The sequence below is a fragment of the Carettochelys insculpta genome, chromosome 1, assembly GCF_033958435.1.
Source record: "Carettochelys insculpta isolate YL-2023 chromosome 1, ASM3395843v1, whole genome shotgun sequence".
Taxonomy (NCBI): Eukaryota; Metazoa; Chordata; order Testudines; family Carettochelyidae; genus Carettochelys; species Carettochelys insculpta.
In genome coordinates, this window is record NC_134137.1 from 4,590,816 (window position 1) to 4,608,656 (window position 17,841).

General features: G+C 45.5%; 1 protein-coding gene across 1 annotated transcript; it reads left to right on the forward strand.

Annotated features, from left to right (window-relative positions):
* Positions 1-10,792: 10,792 nt before the first annotated feature.
* LOC142002313 (olfactory receptor 52R1-like) lies at positions 10,793-11,767 on the forward strand. The gene has a single exon (XM_074978322.1). It carries the CDS (start codon positions 10,793-10,795, stop codon positions 11,765-11,767), a length of 975 nt encoding a protein of 324 aa, XP_074834423.1.
* The last annotated feature ends 6,074 nt before the right edge of the window (positions 11,768-17,841 follow it).

Here is a 17,841-nt window from a genome sequence, read left to right on the forward strand (position 1 = left end):
GAAGGCCAGGACTCTATTAGGGTTTAAAAAAGAGCTTGATAAATTTTTGCAGGTTAGGTCCATAAATGGCTATTAGCCAGGGATAAAGTATGGTGCCCTAGCCTTCAGAACAAGGGCAGGAGATGGATGGCGGGAGATAAATCACTTGATCATTGTCTTCTGTTCTCCTTCTCCGGGGCACCTGGCATTGGCTACCGTCGGCAGATGGGATGCTGGGCTGGATGGACCTTTGGTCTGACCCAGTATGGCCATTCTTATGTTCTTATTTTCTTATGTATAAGCTCATTGGGCCAGGGGTTGTTTCTCCTTCTGTGTCAGCAAAGGGCCCAACACAAGCGGCTCTGAAATGGACCAGGGCCTTTGATGGCTTCCACAATATAAATGATAATAAATTTGAAACACAGTAATCCAGATGTAATATTTCCAGGGGCTCTGGGCACAGCTGCAAGAACCAATCCTGGGAAAATTACTTAAAACCAGGCTACTTGCAGCCCAGACTGGAGTTTCTTTTTCAATAAGAGCAACGAAGCGTCCTGTGGCACCTTATAGACTAACAGAAAAGTTTTGAGCATGAGCTTTCGTGAGCACAGACTAAAAAATGAAGTGCATCTGATGAAGTGAGTCTGTGCTCACGAAAGCTCATGATCAGAACTTTTCTGTTAGTCTATAAGGTGCCACAGGACCCTTCATTGCTGTTACAGATCCAGACTAACACGGCTACCCCTCCGATACTTTTTCAATACGGTGAGCCAAGCTTACTACAAAATTACCTCTGTCAGCCTCTCTGGCCAGCCAGAAGCTTCACAAGCAAACCACAAATTCTCCAGCTGCTCCTAATACCCAGCCAGTACCTCTCCGTACTCAGAGAGGTTTTGAAAATCTATTTAAAAAATCTGCACAGATTCTTCCAGGCCCCAAAGGGTCCAGCCACATTCTCAGGTCAATATACACTGAGATCTTACCCAAAAACAGCATGCTGGGCCAAGTGTTTAGAATTTAAAATCTAAAGATTTATTAATAAAGAAAGAACAGCGTGAAAGAGAAAAATTATTAAAGGGGTAGATTATGTGCATCAATTAAAGCTGTTGACGCAGGGTACATCTGATCGAACAAGCTACTGTCTTGAAAGTCTCTGAAAATACATCCTTGGAGGGACAGGTCCCTAGTTCATGCTGGCATAGTTCATGAGGACCGAAAGACCAGATGGCCACTTCCAGGGACATCTCTATAGACTTTCCATGTGAAAGCAAAACCCCTTTCATCTTCACGAAGGCAACGGAGGATCATCTGGTCAGGTTACTTGTTGGGGCATTCTGCCATGGGCCGCACGGTTATACGGCCCATCCCTCTCAGTGCGGATTCAACATCCGAGTCTCTGTTCTTTTGTTCAGCATATGTCACCTGACTGGCTGGTGACTGCACCTTCCATTGTGAACCTCAGCACTAAGCATTCCTAATACAAGTATAGAGCCAGTCCCTATAAGTTCACACACAGGCGTGTTACAGATGCACAAGCTGTATGAAGAGGTTCCGTGAATTGCCAGCTTTCATCAGACACCACACTGGGTCCGCTTGGCACCAGATCTGGTTGAAATACAACCTGATGGTTACAGAAATGGTTTCCTTGTTGTAAAACTCAGGTGACATCACACCAGGCAAGCCAGAGATTAGCCACCGCCTTTCTTTTTCTTTAGTGACAGGTGATGAGCTGAAAATCCCTGCCACAAACGGAAGGTTAGTCACTGGAACACAATGGGGGCCCACATCCCTTTCTGGGTGAAATTTCAATGCCACCTGGGAGTAGAGTGATCCTATTTATTGAGGCCAAATACAGGCCCCCCTGGAGCAGGAGGGGGCCCCCAGCTGTGGTTGCCAAATACGTGCAAGTCCCTGGCTGCCCCATGACATGGGACACTGGAACGGGGCTACCGTCCATGGGGGAGCTCCTCAGTTTCAGGGGCAGTTGCCCTGAGGAAGGGGAGGTTCACCACATGATCCAAGTCACTGGGCACCAGGAATGAGTCTGCTGCCCTGCGGCGGGAACCTCTCCAGCTGCCCCATGCCTCTGGGTGCTGTGAATGGGGCTGCCAGCTTCAGGGGACCTCCCTGGCTCCCCCATGTCTCTGGGCACTGGAAGCGGGGCTTTAGTCCTGCAGGTGAGGCTCCTGGCTTCTCCCCATGCCATGGGGAGCTAACAGCAGGGCGGGCTGCAAACCTGCCAGTGAGGCTCCTGGCTTCCCCAGGCTGCAGGAAGCCAGGAATGGGGCTGCAGTCCTGCCTTGTGGGGGCGGGGGGTGGAGGGTGTCTCCCTTGCTGGAGTGGCAGCTGTGCAGGGCACCAGGTCCCACTGAAAACTTAAAAAGGACAGGAGGATGCACAGTACCACCCCCCAACATACCCTGCTTTACTAACCCATGGTACAGCCCCTGCTGGAGCCTTCTCCTGCTGCTGCCTGCACCCTCGGCCATTGAGCACGTGCTCTGGCCAGCAGCTGCGGCTGTGTTGACCTGGGGGGTAAAGCAGCTCAGCAGGGGGTGTAAATATGGGACAATTAGTCCCTGTATTAAAATAAGTTGGGACACCTTCCTGGTGCCCGAAATACAAGACTGTTCTGGCCAGAAGTGGAGAGATAGTCATCCTACCTGGGAGATACTGGGTGGAAATGAACTGAGAGGGGAGACCAAATCCAGAGGGAGTATTAATTCAGTCTCTATCCTGCGTTCTTTCAGGCCCTCTTTGGAGAAGGGCCTCTGTCCCCAGGACGGGCTCCCGCTGTGCTCTATTCACAGAAGCACTCTGTTGGTGTGGCTTTTGGAGTCTGTTCCCCCAAAGCAACCCCACTGACTGATGCATTGGCAGGTCTCTGAGAGGGAGAAGAAATGGAATCATGGAGGTCACAGCTCCCAGGAGCGGGGAGCTCACACTGCAGAGGGACACAGCTGAACTGGCGTTCATTTGCAAATGGAACACGCTATCAGGTTAAGCTTCATTAAATGTCTTAACTGGCTAAGTCACTGCAAAGGAAATCTCCCTGCCTTCGGCAGTCACATTTCTACATCACAAGCTATGAATGAGACCATGCAGCCTGACCTAATTTGCTTCATTAACAAACAGTCCAACACTTGACAGGTATCTTCTTTTGTATTTTGCTGTTATATGTGTCTTACATTCTGTAATTTCCACTCCAGCCCATCTGATGAAGTGGACTTCACCCACAAAAGCTCATGTTAGTCCTAAGGTGCCACAGGACTGCTTGTTGTTTTTAGCATGACAGACTAACACAACTACCTCTCTCAAACTCCAGCTAGTTCTGGACACAAGAGATTCACTTTGAGAAGACAACAAAGACTCAGGGTCCCTCTTCCTGCCTCCCTCCCAACAAACGGTCCCTTTCAGAGCAGGAGACCATTTTCTGATCCTGTCTATTATTAGCTCCCCTGGTTCTAGTTATGTACTGGGTATTAGGCCCTCTGGGTGCCAGGCATTGTCCCAAGTTTTTTTTTCTTCCTAATCAGAAATAATTATTACATACGCACAAATACACAGAGCAGCCAATTATTGTCTCACCAAATGGAGAGCCCAACACTCTCATCTCCCTTTGGGGAGGTCCCTTAGTTACAGTTTATTCCTAAAGCTGGATAAGGGGCACAGAAGCACAGAGGCAGTCTGTTTACATTCAAAGGCTGCTTCAGGTGCATCAGAGGCTGAGTGAACCCCACTGCAATTTCAGACATCTATTATAGATAGTGTCCATCACTGTGTCTGCTTTAAATAGTTCAGCAGCTGCTGGAGTGAGAGAAGAGTGGGACAGGGCAACCTAAGGGGGATTCCCAGGGAAGAAACTTGTTTCTCAGAATTCACAGGTACCCATCCCTTGCTGAGCAACTCACCTGCTCAACAGACAGTGCAAAGTGGGCACAGTGGTATAAAGTCTGTGGGTTACTCCACACTGCAGAGCTATTAAACATTCCGGGGCCCTTGACCCGGCTGATGAGTTTGCTCCAGCATCAGTTTTCTGTGGCACTATGGATCCTTTAGGATGAAAGATATCAGTAGATGGGTGTTACAAGGACAAACTGAAGCCCTGACCCCACTGAAGGTAAACTTCCCTTGGGGAAAAGGTTGGGTAAGATCCTCAAGAGCCAGTGAAGTGTTAATGCCCAGAGACTGTCACCTCCTCCTCTTGCTTTGTAGGGCTCTGGATGTTAACAGGAGCTGCGGGGGGCCAAGGGGGGTGTGGAGGGTCGGCTGTTACATGACTTGTGTCAGCTGTGAAGGGTGGAGGTGGAAGGGCTCCTCATTGGAACACTCGTAAACATTTTTCAGCATGAGCAAGTCTTGTTCTTACCTGTTTTTGAGACGTTTTCTGAACTGTTTTTCCTGAAGCTTTTAAAAATCAGCTCAACCAGAAACAGATGCTCAACATGGGAAATTTTGATCTAAACACTTGAAATTTGGCAAAATTATAAGCAACTGAAATTAAGTCTCCTAAACGGAAGCTGTTAAACCTTTTAAAATAAAGATGGTGCCACCAATCCCCATTTACAATGTTCAATCCATTGGTGAATCTAATTTGATGAAGTCCTTAGCTCCAATAATCACTGTGGCAAGGAATTCTGCAGCCAGATGTAGATTCTGCAAATATTTTTTTTTCTTTTATCAGTGTAATATATTGTCTTAAATTATTTGAAACGCAAGCAGTTAAATTTCATTGCATTAGCGCTCTACTGAGCTCCATAACTTGTGTTCGGCAAAGACTTGGTCTACAGTTGCATTTTACATCATAGAATAACAGAAGCACAGGGTGAGAAGGCAGAGCAAGGACTATCTAGTGTAATCCCCTGCAAAGTTGCAGGGTTTGTTATGTGAAAAGCATCCAGAACAAACGACTATCCAACCTCCTTCGGAAAACCTTCAGTGAAACCATGCTGTCACCCATTGTCTGTTCCATTGTCCTCCTGGTTTTAGAGTTGTGACGTTTTTCTTGCGATTTCATCTAAATATGCTATCTTATTCATTAAATATATTACATCTTGTCCTACCTGCTGGGGAGAACAACTATTTTCATTTTTCTTTTACGGTAGTCTCCTAAGTATCTGAAGAACGTTGGTCATGGGAGAGTCCTCGTAACTCTACAGCCTGGTCAACACTAGGAGGAAAAATTATTTTACATACACAAAACACCTACAAAATTTTTTACGACCATCCATACAAGAGACTTGCCTTATTACTTGTGACTACCAGAAGTTCTGGGGTCAACGGTGGTGATCTTCCCTTAAGTGTAGATGTAGTCTAATATTCCACTGTAGATGCTATTTAACATCCTCCTTGACAACTAATGGATTGGAAAGTATTTCATAACATCATTTGATATGCATAGATCATATGCTTCTTTACAAACAGAGAACAAATGGCTTTCTTGAACATATCGACCTTGTCTGTGATATAAGCAAGATTCTGTTCACACTTTCAGAACTGGTCTGAATCTTTCCTAGGATTTCTTCAGTTCTTGAAACAGGTAATAACCTCTTTATTTTGTTATAGTTTACCCTGGCAAACAGGCATGCTCCCTGATATCTCTAACTTCATCTGTCTGTTTTCCCTTTATGCTCTTTCTTATATGATGCTTTCTCCGTCCCATTTATTACTGCTGTGACTGAAACAGATTTAAGTCAAAGATCTGCACTCTATTTTGGAACCAAGGATATTGAGGTATCTAATAAAGTCCACTTAAAGAAATTCCAAGTTTTATTCATATTTCCCTGTCCAAATTTTTCCTCCCAATGAGCTTTGTTGGTAATTTGCCTCAGCTTTTGAGGATTTACCCATTTTGAAATATTAACTATCCATAAATAATGTTTTTAAGGACTGTTGTCTGTTTGTCCATTGGAATATAATAAATTCCATTATTTTGTTTTGTTCTCCTCCATCAGATACCCCCTTTTTGTCTTTAATTTAACTCTCCCAGATTTTTCATTCTGTCCATGTAAGGCAGCCTCCCTATTTCCTACAATCTCTTTCAGAAATCTCCTTTCCACCTGCAACACTGGCTACATCTACACTAGCCCATATCTTTGAAATGGCCATGCAAATGGCCATTTCAAAGATTATTAATGAGGTGCTGAAATGCATATTCAGCTCCACATTAGCATGCTGCCGGCCACAGCTCTTCAAAATTTCTGCTTTTCACTGCCAGGCGGCTCGTCTGCACGGAGGTTCTTTTTGAAGGGACCCTGCCAGCTTCAAAAACCCCTTATTGCTATCTGCTCATAAGGGGGTTTTGAAGTTGGCAGAGTCCTTTCAAAAAGAATCCCCATCTGGACGAGCTGTGCGGCAGTGAAAAGCGGCAATTTTGAAGAGCTGCGGCCAGCGGCATGGTAATGAGGTGCTGAAGATGCATTTCAGGGCCCGATTAGTAACCCTCAAAATGGCCATTTGCATGGCCGTTTCGAAGATTTGGGCTTGCGTAGACACGGCCATCATGTATACAGACTGGGGGACCAAAACTGAGCCCAAGTCCAGAGCAGGTTACGCTCCATTCCATTCCTTAGGCATGTGAACACTCTTTATGTTTTTGCTGCTTCAGCAGTTGTTTCCATGTAGTTGCAATCAGTGGAGTAAGGCTTTTTCAACATAAGAACACAAGAATGGCTGTACTTGGTCAGACCTATGTTCCACTAGCCCAGTATTCTGTCTTCTGACCACAGCCAGTGCCAGGTACCCCACAGGGAATGAACAGAACATATAATAATCAAGAGATCCATCCTCTGTCACCCACTCCCAGCCTTGACAAACAGAGGCGAAAGACAATTTTCAATTGTCAGTGTATGTGGCTATTTCCAGTGGAGTTCTCTGGTGATCAATTTCCCCCAGGCGTGTTCTAAGTGAGATGTTTCACCCTGATACACTGGCCAAAGCTTTTGGCTTTTTTTTCACTCTCATATTTTGAGGAACTGGGTAAATAGAGAATGGATGGACACTCTAGCTCCTGGGTTCCCACAGTGGGGGGTGAAATTCCGTGGGGCAGGGCGTGAGGTGACCCAGCCCCCTCCATCATTCCCTCCACCTGAAGAAAGATCTGGCCTTTGCCTCCAGCTCTCAGCACCTGCCATTTTATGTGGGTGACCTGGCGCAGCTGTTATAAAAAGCAGGCAGCTGGCGAAGATCCATGTGGAGCTAGCTGCCTTCTGCAAAGATGAGTTAGTGAGGGTTGTGGGGTGGGAAGAGGAGAATGGGGTTAGATGGGGACTGGGGGTACCTGGCATGGGTGAGGGGGATGGGGATGGGGTAAGAACAGGCTGCTGATGGTATCTGGCTTTGTGGGATGGGAGGGGCTCGGGCGGGTGGCTTGTGGGGCTTGGGCGGCCAGCAGGTGGGCAGGTGGCTGGCTGGCTGGCTGGCCCTGGCAGCGCAGGGCTTGGGTGGGTGGCTCTGGTAGCACAGGTATCAGGCAGGTGGGTGGCTATCTCAGTTAGTTCTTGCATTTGACATGGAGCTCAGGTAGCTGGCCAGCTAGGGCTACACCAGGCACCTTCAAGGGGCCCAGAAAATCTATCTGGGCTTATTTTTAATTGTGAATAACATTTTTATACCAAGTTTTTATGATTACTTTAAGTTATAAATTGAATTTTTTTAAAGGGGGCTTGGATGATGGTAAAGAAGAAGTGTGGGGGGCGTGAAGGTTTCTCAAAAATCAAAAGGGGGCCATGATGCTGAAAAGTTTGGGAACCACTGCAGTAGCCTGTCTTTCATTGTGTTATGGACCAACAAGGCATAAACAGTAGTCACACTCGTGTTTCCTGATAGTGCCTATTCAGTATTAGCAGAACGTATAGTAAATAGGGCAGAGACTAAAGAACCTTGCTTCTGGCCCCACTCTTACGTTTGGAAGGCTAAAAGATTGAGCAAGAATATTTTTAGAAGAGCCACCGTGTTAGTCTGCTTCAGCAAAAGCAACAAGGCGATCCGTGACACCGGAGAGAGTAGAAAATGTATTTGGGCTTAAGCATTCATGGGCTGGAACCCACCTCGTCAGACATGTGAAATGGAGCCTTCAGTTTGGCAGTGTGGCAAGGACTGGTGCAGTGCTTAATTAGCTCCAATCAAGGGGAACAGATTGGTGCCGAGGTAAAGGCCTGATGCCATCCTGCAGGTGGGTAATGCCAGAGCTCTGACAAGCCACAGGCTGTATAGGCTACAAGGAGGCAGATGTGGGGCAGGTAGTGAGGGAAAGGTTGGTTGGGGGCGCAGCTGGAGGCCTCCTAGCTAAGGGCTGACTCTGCCTGTGAGAGGAAAAAGAAACTTTTGTAAAATGGTACCTTGTTTGGCACTGGTGGTGAGGCAAACAGGGGTGAATAAAGACATGAGTATTGCGTAACCCTAAGGTCTTGGCACCTGATTTGAGAGCGCAACCAGAGTCCAAGAAATGGGGGGCTGTTTGTGCACCCCATTGCTTGCAAGTATAGGAACACATACACACAAGGGTGTACTTGAGAAGGCGTAAATACCAAAAAAGGGGAAATTAGTTTTTTGTAATGAGCTATCCTCTTGCAGGCTCTGTTCAGCTCCAGTCTGAGTGTCAAGATTTCATATGAATTCTAGTGCTAGAGTGTCAAACTGATGTTTGGTTTTGATTTTTTTTCTGAATATAGTAACTTTCAAGTTTGTTACTGAGTGTCGAGGGAGATTGAAGTGCTCTCCTACTACTTTCTGAACATTACTGTTCTTCATGTCTGATTTTTGTCCCTTTATTCTTTTGCATAGATACAGTCCAGTTTGGCCAAGGGGCCTTGCTGTCACATGATGGCATATATCACTTAGTAAAGGTGCAGGTGAATGAGCCCCTGACAGTGTGGCTGATGTGGTTAGGTCCAATGACGTCATTAGGAGGGGAGAAATGTGGTTAGAACTGGCAATGGGATTTGTTGCAGGGACTGGATCCTGAATTCGTGTTTCTGTTGTGGGGGGTGTAATTTCTGGTGAGCATGTGTTTCAGTTTGGGGACCTGTCTGTAACAGAGGACTACTCTGCCTCCCGTGTGCTCAGTGAGCCAGGGATTGTCTTCTAGGATAGTTTGTAGATCCTTGATGATGTGTTGGAGAGGCTCTAGCAAGTGACTGTAGGTGATGGTCTCTGATGTTCTATTGCTTTCCTTCTTGGATCTGTCCTGTGGTAAGTGACTTGGTATGTGCCTGACTTTGTCAACCTCTTTCTTCACTTCTTCAAGTGGGTACTGTAGTTTTAAAAAGGCTTGAGATCCTGCAGAAGTTTGTCTCGTCTGAAGGATGGGAGTAAATGCTGTTGTATCTAAGGGCTTGGCTGTAGACAACAGATTGTGTGGTGTTCTGTACAAAAGTTGGGGACATGTATGTAAGTATAGTGGTCAGTGGGTTTCTGCCATAGGATGGTGTTGAGGTGACAGTTGCTTTTTCGCCCTTTCATGGCCAGGAAGTGGATCTCTTGTGTGAACTTGTCCAGGATGAGGTTGATGGTGGGTGAAAATTTTGAAATCTGGATGGAATTCTTCAGATGTCTCTTTCTCAATGACAAAAATGCCATTAGTATAGCACAAGTTCAGCGGGGTCACTTGGGGGAGACAGCTGCCGAATCTTTGTCCTAAATCAGTCATAGTAATGTTTGCTTACTATGGGGCCATGAAGGTGCCTGTAGCAGTCCTGGTGACTTGAAAATATATATCAATCCCCAAATCTGAAATGGTTTGGGGTGAGGACAAAGTCACAAAGATCAGCCACCAGCCGTGCCATGACATCATTGGGGATACTGTTCCTGGTGACTTGTAATCCATCTTTGCGTGTAATATTGGTGTAAAAATCTTCTACATCTCTAGTGGCCAGGATGGTGTTTGTTGGAAGATCATCAATGGACTGTAGTTTCCTCAGGAAATCAGTGGTGTCTCAAAGATATTTGGGAGAGCTGGTAGCAGAGGGTCCAAGGAGAGAGTGAACATAGCTAGACAATCCTGCTGTCAGAGTCCCAGTGCCTGAAAAGATTGAGTACCGAGGATTCTCAGGTTTATGGATCTCAGATAGCAGATAGAGCACCCTTGCTTAGGATTACAGGAATGCGTTAGTGTAAATTTTTCCCTGTGCTTCTTGGGGGAGTTTCTTGAGCAAATAGTGTTCTCTCCTTTGGTACTCCTCAGTGGGACCAGGGGATTGTGTTGAGTAGAATGTGGTGGTGGACAGATGTTTGAGTAGCTTCTGATTCATAATCAGACCTCTTCATGATGACTACAGCATCTCCATCCATTGTTAGCCTCTTTGGTTCCCACACTGTCCAATTTTAGGAATTATTGACACCTGGAAAATCATCAAATATGGAGACAAGTACCAAAGGGTTAGCAATGTTAGTCTGCATCTGCAAAAATAACTGGATGTCCTGTGACACCTTACAGACTAACATTTATTGGAGTATAAGCTTTTGCCTGAAATCTTATGCTCCAATAAATCTGTTAGTCTATAAGGTGCCATGGGACTTCTTGTTGTTTTATGAAATAGGGAATTATCATTAATGAGGTCAGTAGTTCATAATTCATTTATCTGAATAATGAAATATCATATTTCAAGGTATGAAGAGTGACCAGACTGCTTCTCCCTTCAGAAGAACCTCCAGTTGTGCATGCATTGTCTTGTATTAACACTGTCTCTCTATGCAGGCTTTTGTACTGAGAGCATCATCCTAGATTCAGGAAACACATAGGAAGTCAAGAGAACTTACGGTACGTACAGGAGACAGAAACAGCTTCAGAGCCACTCACCTTCTCTTCTACTCCATGTCAGATTCCAACACAACTGTCTTCCCCAATCTCTCCAGCTTCATCCTTCTAGGCATTCCTGGCCTGGAGGAAGCCCATGTCTGGATTTCTATCCCCTTCTGCACCATGTACGTCATAGCCCTCTTGGGGAACTTCACCATCATGTTCATTGTGAAGAAGGAGATGAGCCTCCATGAACCCATGTACTATTTCCTGTGCATGCTGGCCGTCACCGACCTAGTCCTGTGCACCTCCATCCTGCCCAAAACACTGAGCATCTTCTGGTTCAATTCAAGGGAGATAGATTTCACTGCGTGTTTCACCCAGATGTACTTCATTCACTGCTTCTTTTCAATGGAGTCTGGGATCTTCGTGGCCATGGCTTTTGATCGCTACGTGGCCATTTGCCATCCCCTGAGACATTCCACCACCCTGACAAACCGTGTGGTGGCCAAGATTGGCCTGGGGGTGGCCCTGCGCAGCAGCATAATCATACTGCCCAATCTTTTCCTGGCAAGGCAATGGCCTTATTGCCAAACGCACATCCCCCACACCTACTGTGAGCACATGGCCGTGGTGAAGCTGGCGTGCACTGACACCCGCATCAGTAGCTACTACGGACTCTTTGTGGTATTCTTTGTGACTGGTTTGGATGTGTTTTTTATCACTGTGTCCTACATTCAGATTCTCAGGGTCATCTTCAGCCTCCCTACCAAGGATGCCCGGCTTAAGACTTTTGGGACCTGTTGTGCCCACTTTTGTGCCATTTTATGCTTTTATATCCCAGGCCTTTTCTCCTTCCTCACACACCGTTTTGGCCACAATGTTGCTCTGCACTTCCACATTCTCCTTGCCAATGTGTACCTCTTGGTGCCCCCCATATTAAACCCCATCATCTATGGGGTGAGGACGAAACAGATCCAGGACAGACTGCTCCAGCTGTTTATTCAAAAAAAGAGGCCTAACATTTTCTCTGGGTTTTCTGGCTCTTAGACGGAGTTACATTTAAAGCTGTCTGGTGACCTGGAGTTGGGTCTTTTTCCCTGAAACACTTAGGACAGTCAACAGACATTAAACCCATTCCTGGCCTTATTGTGCTCTCTTAGGGAGATCCACTGTGGAATCAGTCTGAGTAAAACTCATTGAGAATTGCTGGCCAGACCGGTGTGCGAGGTAGAAGAATAGAGCTGGTGGTGGTGGACCTTTGAATTTCTGACCATACACAGGGCTCCCTCTCTCCGTCACTTTTAATGTGATCCCAGCTGATGTTCCACTTACAAACATGGAAGGCGCTGTTGTCTCAAGAATGTCTTTGGCATTTGCAGGTAAAACATTGTGAACTGCTGTCTCTGAAAGTGGAACTGGCTGGACAAGAAGCAGTACACATCAATCTGGTGTATGAATCAGATTCTGAAGTGAGCAGACCAAGGAATGCCACTAAACATCTAGAAAGGACTTCAGCACCTAAAGCTGTGATAGCACAACAGGTCTGCAACTTCACAAATGTACAATCGGAGACCCTTAATCATCTTTCAACAGACCAGTCCTGGCAGTGTTTGGATTCCCAGGAGGCTACATTCCTTTGGGATTTACTATGATGATGATGATTACAGTCGGGTTCAATGGGTTCCCACATACCATGGCAAAAGTTATCTTAATCCAGTGATGTATGTGAGGCTCAGGCCTGACAAAACGAAAGTGCAGGTTTGCTGAACAAGGAAGGTGAGAGGGACATTTTCAGAGAGCCATTTATTGCACACGTGATGAGTGGTGCAGTAAAACACTCCTTCCTTTTTCTTTCCTCTGTCCTTCAATTCCCATTTCAATGCAGACCAGAATGCTGTGCTTTCCAGGATAAGGCATGATGTCTTATTAGAAACTAAAACATAGATTTCAGAAAGCTGTGCAGTTTCAGTAGAAAACCTGGTCTGCTGGTCCATTCCGTTTGATGGCCCATCAATGAATACAACAGGCCATCGAAGATGGTTAGCCTCACCTGATGAACTTTCCAGGAGATGTTCTAATCACTTAAAATCGATCTTTCCATAGTTAATAAATCTATATTCTTACCTAATAGAGTCCATTATTTGAGGTGTTAAGAGAAATCTGCTCATGCCTTTGGCTAAGTGCATGTAAGACCTGAGGGTTTGGAAGCTGTATTATCAGTGGAGGTAGCTGATGATAGCCCTATAGATATGAAAATTGTCAGTGATTTGTTCCATCTAGCTCAGGTGGCGAAAGGCTGGGTCTTTATGGAGGGGTACTGCTCGCAGCTTCATGCTAATAAGCAGTCTCTCAATTGCAAATGGCTGCTCATTAGCATAATAGTGCAGCTAATTAGCATAGCTGCAGGAGATCTCACTGCTGGCAGAAGCTGCTGCTGGCAGTAAAACAAGCCATGTAGATGTCCCTCTGCTAGCAAAACCACCTCTGTCACCAGCTTCTTATGCATGGATTTTGCCAGTGGCCAGTGCCAAATGCCGCAGAGGGAATGAACAAAACAGGTTATCATCAAGTGATCCCTTCCCTGTCATCCATTTCCAGCCACTGACAAACAGTCTATGGGAACCTTTCCTACTCCACCTGGCTTCATTTCATATTCAGATTTTAAATGCATTGAAAAGTTCTCTTGCTTGTTTTTTTCTGAGACAGAGGAAATATAAATCTTTGGTTTACTTTTTCACGGATATATTCTAACTAACTCTGTCTCTGTAAGACAGGACATTGATCCTGCTGAGGAAAGTTTGTAAAGATACTAAAAGCTCTTGGACCTTCTCTAGTTGTAATAAGAAGGTCTGTGGGATATTGCTTCTCAGCTAACCCCTGAATGATCACTCACCACTTATCACGGCTGAGAAGCCATAAGAAATCTGGTTTGCTGGTTGAGAGGGGGAAATGAGGCACACTAACTCATGGCATTGATCAACGTTTGCATTGAATTATCACCTGCTGCGAAAGCACAATAGTTAAAAATGCTGAGCAAAGAGAGGTTTGCTGGTGACCGAAAGAGGCCAAATCCTGACTTTTGAAATCCCCAGGCTGATCTCTAGGTTATTCAGAAGTACACAGAACATAACAAGAGCAACTGAGGGTAACAGGACAGTATATGCAACATTTGGCAGCTGTGGCTGTGGCTATACTACATTCAAATACCAGACGCCTGAATTTCGAAAAGCGGAATCGAAAGAAGAGATTTCAAAAGGCCGTGGCTACACACATAGATTGGATCATGGTAGGGGTCCGCCCTTTTGAAAGAGGTTCCCATTCTCTTGAAAGGGAGCATCCCCACAGTAACATGAGCCCTTTCGAAAGAACAAGCCAGGGAATGTTGCGCATGGGGTCGCATGGCTGACAAGGAGTAAAGAGCCTTCAAATACCCGCAGCTACACACATGGCGGAACTTCAAAGTTTGAATCTTTGAAGTTTCTGCGGGAGAGAACTAGCCTAAACAAGTGCTGCGCATTCACTGCAGTACTTTATTAGTAATCTCCTGTCGCCCTGATTAACATGCCCCACTTTAAAGTTGGGGGCAAGTGTAGACAAGCCCTTCATGTTGCGTCTAAAGAATCAAAGCAGAAGGTAATGAAGGTAGGCAACAATCAGACATTTGTTCCTGCATCCTTCTGAGGCATCCTAAGGCTCTCTTCCTGGAATGTAGTCAAGTAGCACTTTAAAGACTAACAAAATAATTTATTAGGTGGTGAGCTTTCATGGGACAGACCTACTTCTTCAGACCATAGCCGCATATATTTAAGGCACAGAGAACCAAAAATAGTAATCAAGGTTGACAAATAAGAAAAAAATTATCAAGGTGAGCAAATCAGAAAGCAGAGGGGCAGAAGGGGTTGGGGGGAGTCAAGAATTAGATGAAGCCATGTATGCAAAAGAGCCCCAATAATGACCCAGAAAATTCCCATCCCAGTTCAAACCACGTGTTAATGTGTTGAATTTGAATATAAAAGAGAGTTCATTAGCCTCTGTTTCAAGACTGTTGTGAAAATTCCTCTTTAGTAAGACACAAATTTTAAGTCATTAACAGAATGGCTGAAACTATTACAAGTTTTAAAAGTCTAATTCTTTCCCCCCCCTACTTCTGCCCCTCTACTCTCTGATTTGCTCACCTGGATAATTTTTTTCTGATTTGTCAACCTTGATTACTATTTTTGGTTCTCTGTGCCTTAAATATTGAGTCTGTCCTGGTCTGGCTATGGTCTGAAGAAGTGGGTCTGTCCCACGACAACTCACCACCTAATAAATTATTTTGTTAGTCTGTAAAGTGCTACTTGACTCCTTTTTGTTTGATAGTATATAGACTAGCACAGCTTTCTCTCTGTTCCTGGAATGTGCGTGCCAGGGTGACTATCTTTGTCTTTGTTCCAGCCAGGATAACCTTCCCAGATGGACTCAGCATGGGGCAAGGGGGTACCTCATGCTAAGGACTGTAGGCCTTGTGTCCAGACCCAAATTTAGAGCAGTGGTTCTTAGCAGAATATCATGTCCTGCCTAGGAATTTCTACCCTACACTGGGTCCTTGCAGCTCAGGGACCATATAGCCCTGCTGGAGCTGGCAACAGTGTCTTCACGCTCCCTGAAGCTGCCGCCACAGTGCACCCACTCTTTCAAAAGAGTGATCCAGGAGCCTGTAAACTCGCCCTCTTTCAAAACTCAGTTTTGAAAGGAGCCGCTCTTCCTGAAATTGACTGGGAAGAGCGATGTCGAAATGCCTACACCTTTCCACGGAAAACAATGTCAAAAGAGGCCATTCTGTGTGAAGACACTCCGCAGCCTTTTGCAAAATTCGGCCCCCTTTCGAAATTGATTTTGAAATAGAAGGCTAGTGTAGAGGAACCCTCTATGTTCAAAATCTAAATCGGGCCTGGGGCACACTGCCCCTGCCTTCTCAAGTGACTAACATGCCCGCAGTAAACTAAGGGGTGAAGTGTGGTGCTCTGTGTCCCAAAGCAGCATGTTGGTAACCCTGTATTTATCACAGTGACATAATTACAATGTGTTTTATCTAAACTGTGTCATGTAAAGTATCAATGCAAAAGAGATGATTTGCTGAATCTGATCACCCTATTTTTTTGCACGTCCCATATCCCCACTGAAGGACTATCTGAGAACATTCTACCCAGGATAAGGCTCCTGGCCCCTGCTGCAAATGATCATAGCTTGAAAGAGTATGTGACCAGCTCATGTGACACTGGACTTCATGGTATGTCTGTACTTTTTTCTAGGTGGGAAAGCTGGGGTGTGATGCTCAGAAAAATGACGTTCCCTTCACATGGCAGAAGGTCTAAATGGTGAAGGTGACACTTTAGAAACAATGAATGAACAGGGGCTGTGGTCCTGGGCCAGTGGAATTTCCTGTCTATGTATGGAAGATTGGTGGACTGCTTGTATCATCAGGATGAGACACTGCTTAACTCAAAACCTGTCTACTGTACATAGTTAGGATTGTGATTTGCTTCATTTCGTAGATAAGCAGTTTTGGTCTGTATGTTGTTAATTACAATCACTTAAAGTCTATTTTTCAATACTTAAAAACATATTTTATTTTATTTTTACCCTAAGCACTGTTGTTTGAAATGCAAAAGAGAATCCCGCTGCAGAACAGGGCCTGGAGCATTTTTATTTTCCATACCGAGGGTTGGGTGGACTGGGAAATAAACTAAATAAACTTCTGAGGGGGTGGGATAATATACTGAGGGACACTATACTGGAGAGCTGGAGGGGGCTGTGGGGACTGGCTACTGAAAGCTTTCATGGAATTTGTTGGCCTGTGTCACCCCTTCTGTGTGTGGATGTGAGGGACAGAAAGTGATTATAGCAGGGAGGTAAAAACTCCTGGGCTATGTCTACACTTGTCCCTTCCTTTTGGAACGATCATGGTAATGAGTGAGTTGGGAAGATGCTAATGAGGTGCTGTCATGAATATGCAGTGCCTCATTAGGATAGCGGTGGCCACGTGCCATTCGAAAGCGCCGCTTTCAAATCGCCTGCCACCCGTGTAGACGGGGGCCTCTTGAAAGGACCTCCTGGACCTCGAAAGCCCCTTCTTCCCATTTGGTTTTAGGAAGAAGAGGCCTTTGAAGTCTGGGGGAGCCTTTTGAAAGTCCCCCGTCTACACAGACTGTGTGCGATTCAAAAGTGGCGCTCTTGGATCATGCACAGCCGTTATTATGCTAATGAAATACTGCATATTCATGGCAGTGTCTCATTAGTATCTTCCCAATCACTAATTACCATGCTCCTTTGGAATGGAAGGGACTAGTGTAGACACAGCGTTGAAGTCGTCTGCCATTCTCTGTGTAACCTTGTCCAAATAATTTCCCCATGCCTCAGTTTACCTATGTACACAATGGGTTCTGTTTCTACCCTTTTTCCTTTAGTAGATATTTGGAAGATTCTTTAATGAAAACTGCTGCACACTATGTTGATAGTAGAATTCGTTATCTCTGATCTCCCAGCGAGAGCCCTGTGTGTTTATAGAAAGGAATTGTGTCTCCTTCAGTCATCTATCTTCAAGCGTCTCTGTCTGCTATCGACCCAACCATTCTGAGCATTTACTGGGTGTCAGAGCAGGCAGAGACCAACATATTTTTTTTCTAATCAACTCTGATTTTTAAACATAACAAATATACAGAGCAGCCAATTCCTCACTGGCTCAGCCCAGAGCCCAGGGGTTCTCATTTCCCTCTGGGAGGGTCCCTTAGTCATTGTTTACTCCTAAAACTGGCTATAGAGCACCAAGTACAAACATGGAAAGAGAGAGACTGGTAAGTGTGTCCAATCTGCAGCCTGTTTACATTCAAAGGCAGCTTCTCCCCACCAAGCTGAGCGAACCCCCCTGGGACAGGACAGCGATATATTATAAACTGTGCACACTGCTGTGTTGTTTCTAGGTGTGGGGAGTTTCTGCAGTTGCCCAGGTGAGAGAGGTGAGGGAGACGGCTACCTGAGAGGGATTGCCAGTGACAATACTTTGGTCTTAGAGTTCACAGGTAAACGTCTCTGAGGAGCTCACCTGATACAAAGCCAGTGGAACATGATCATCATGGGGTAGA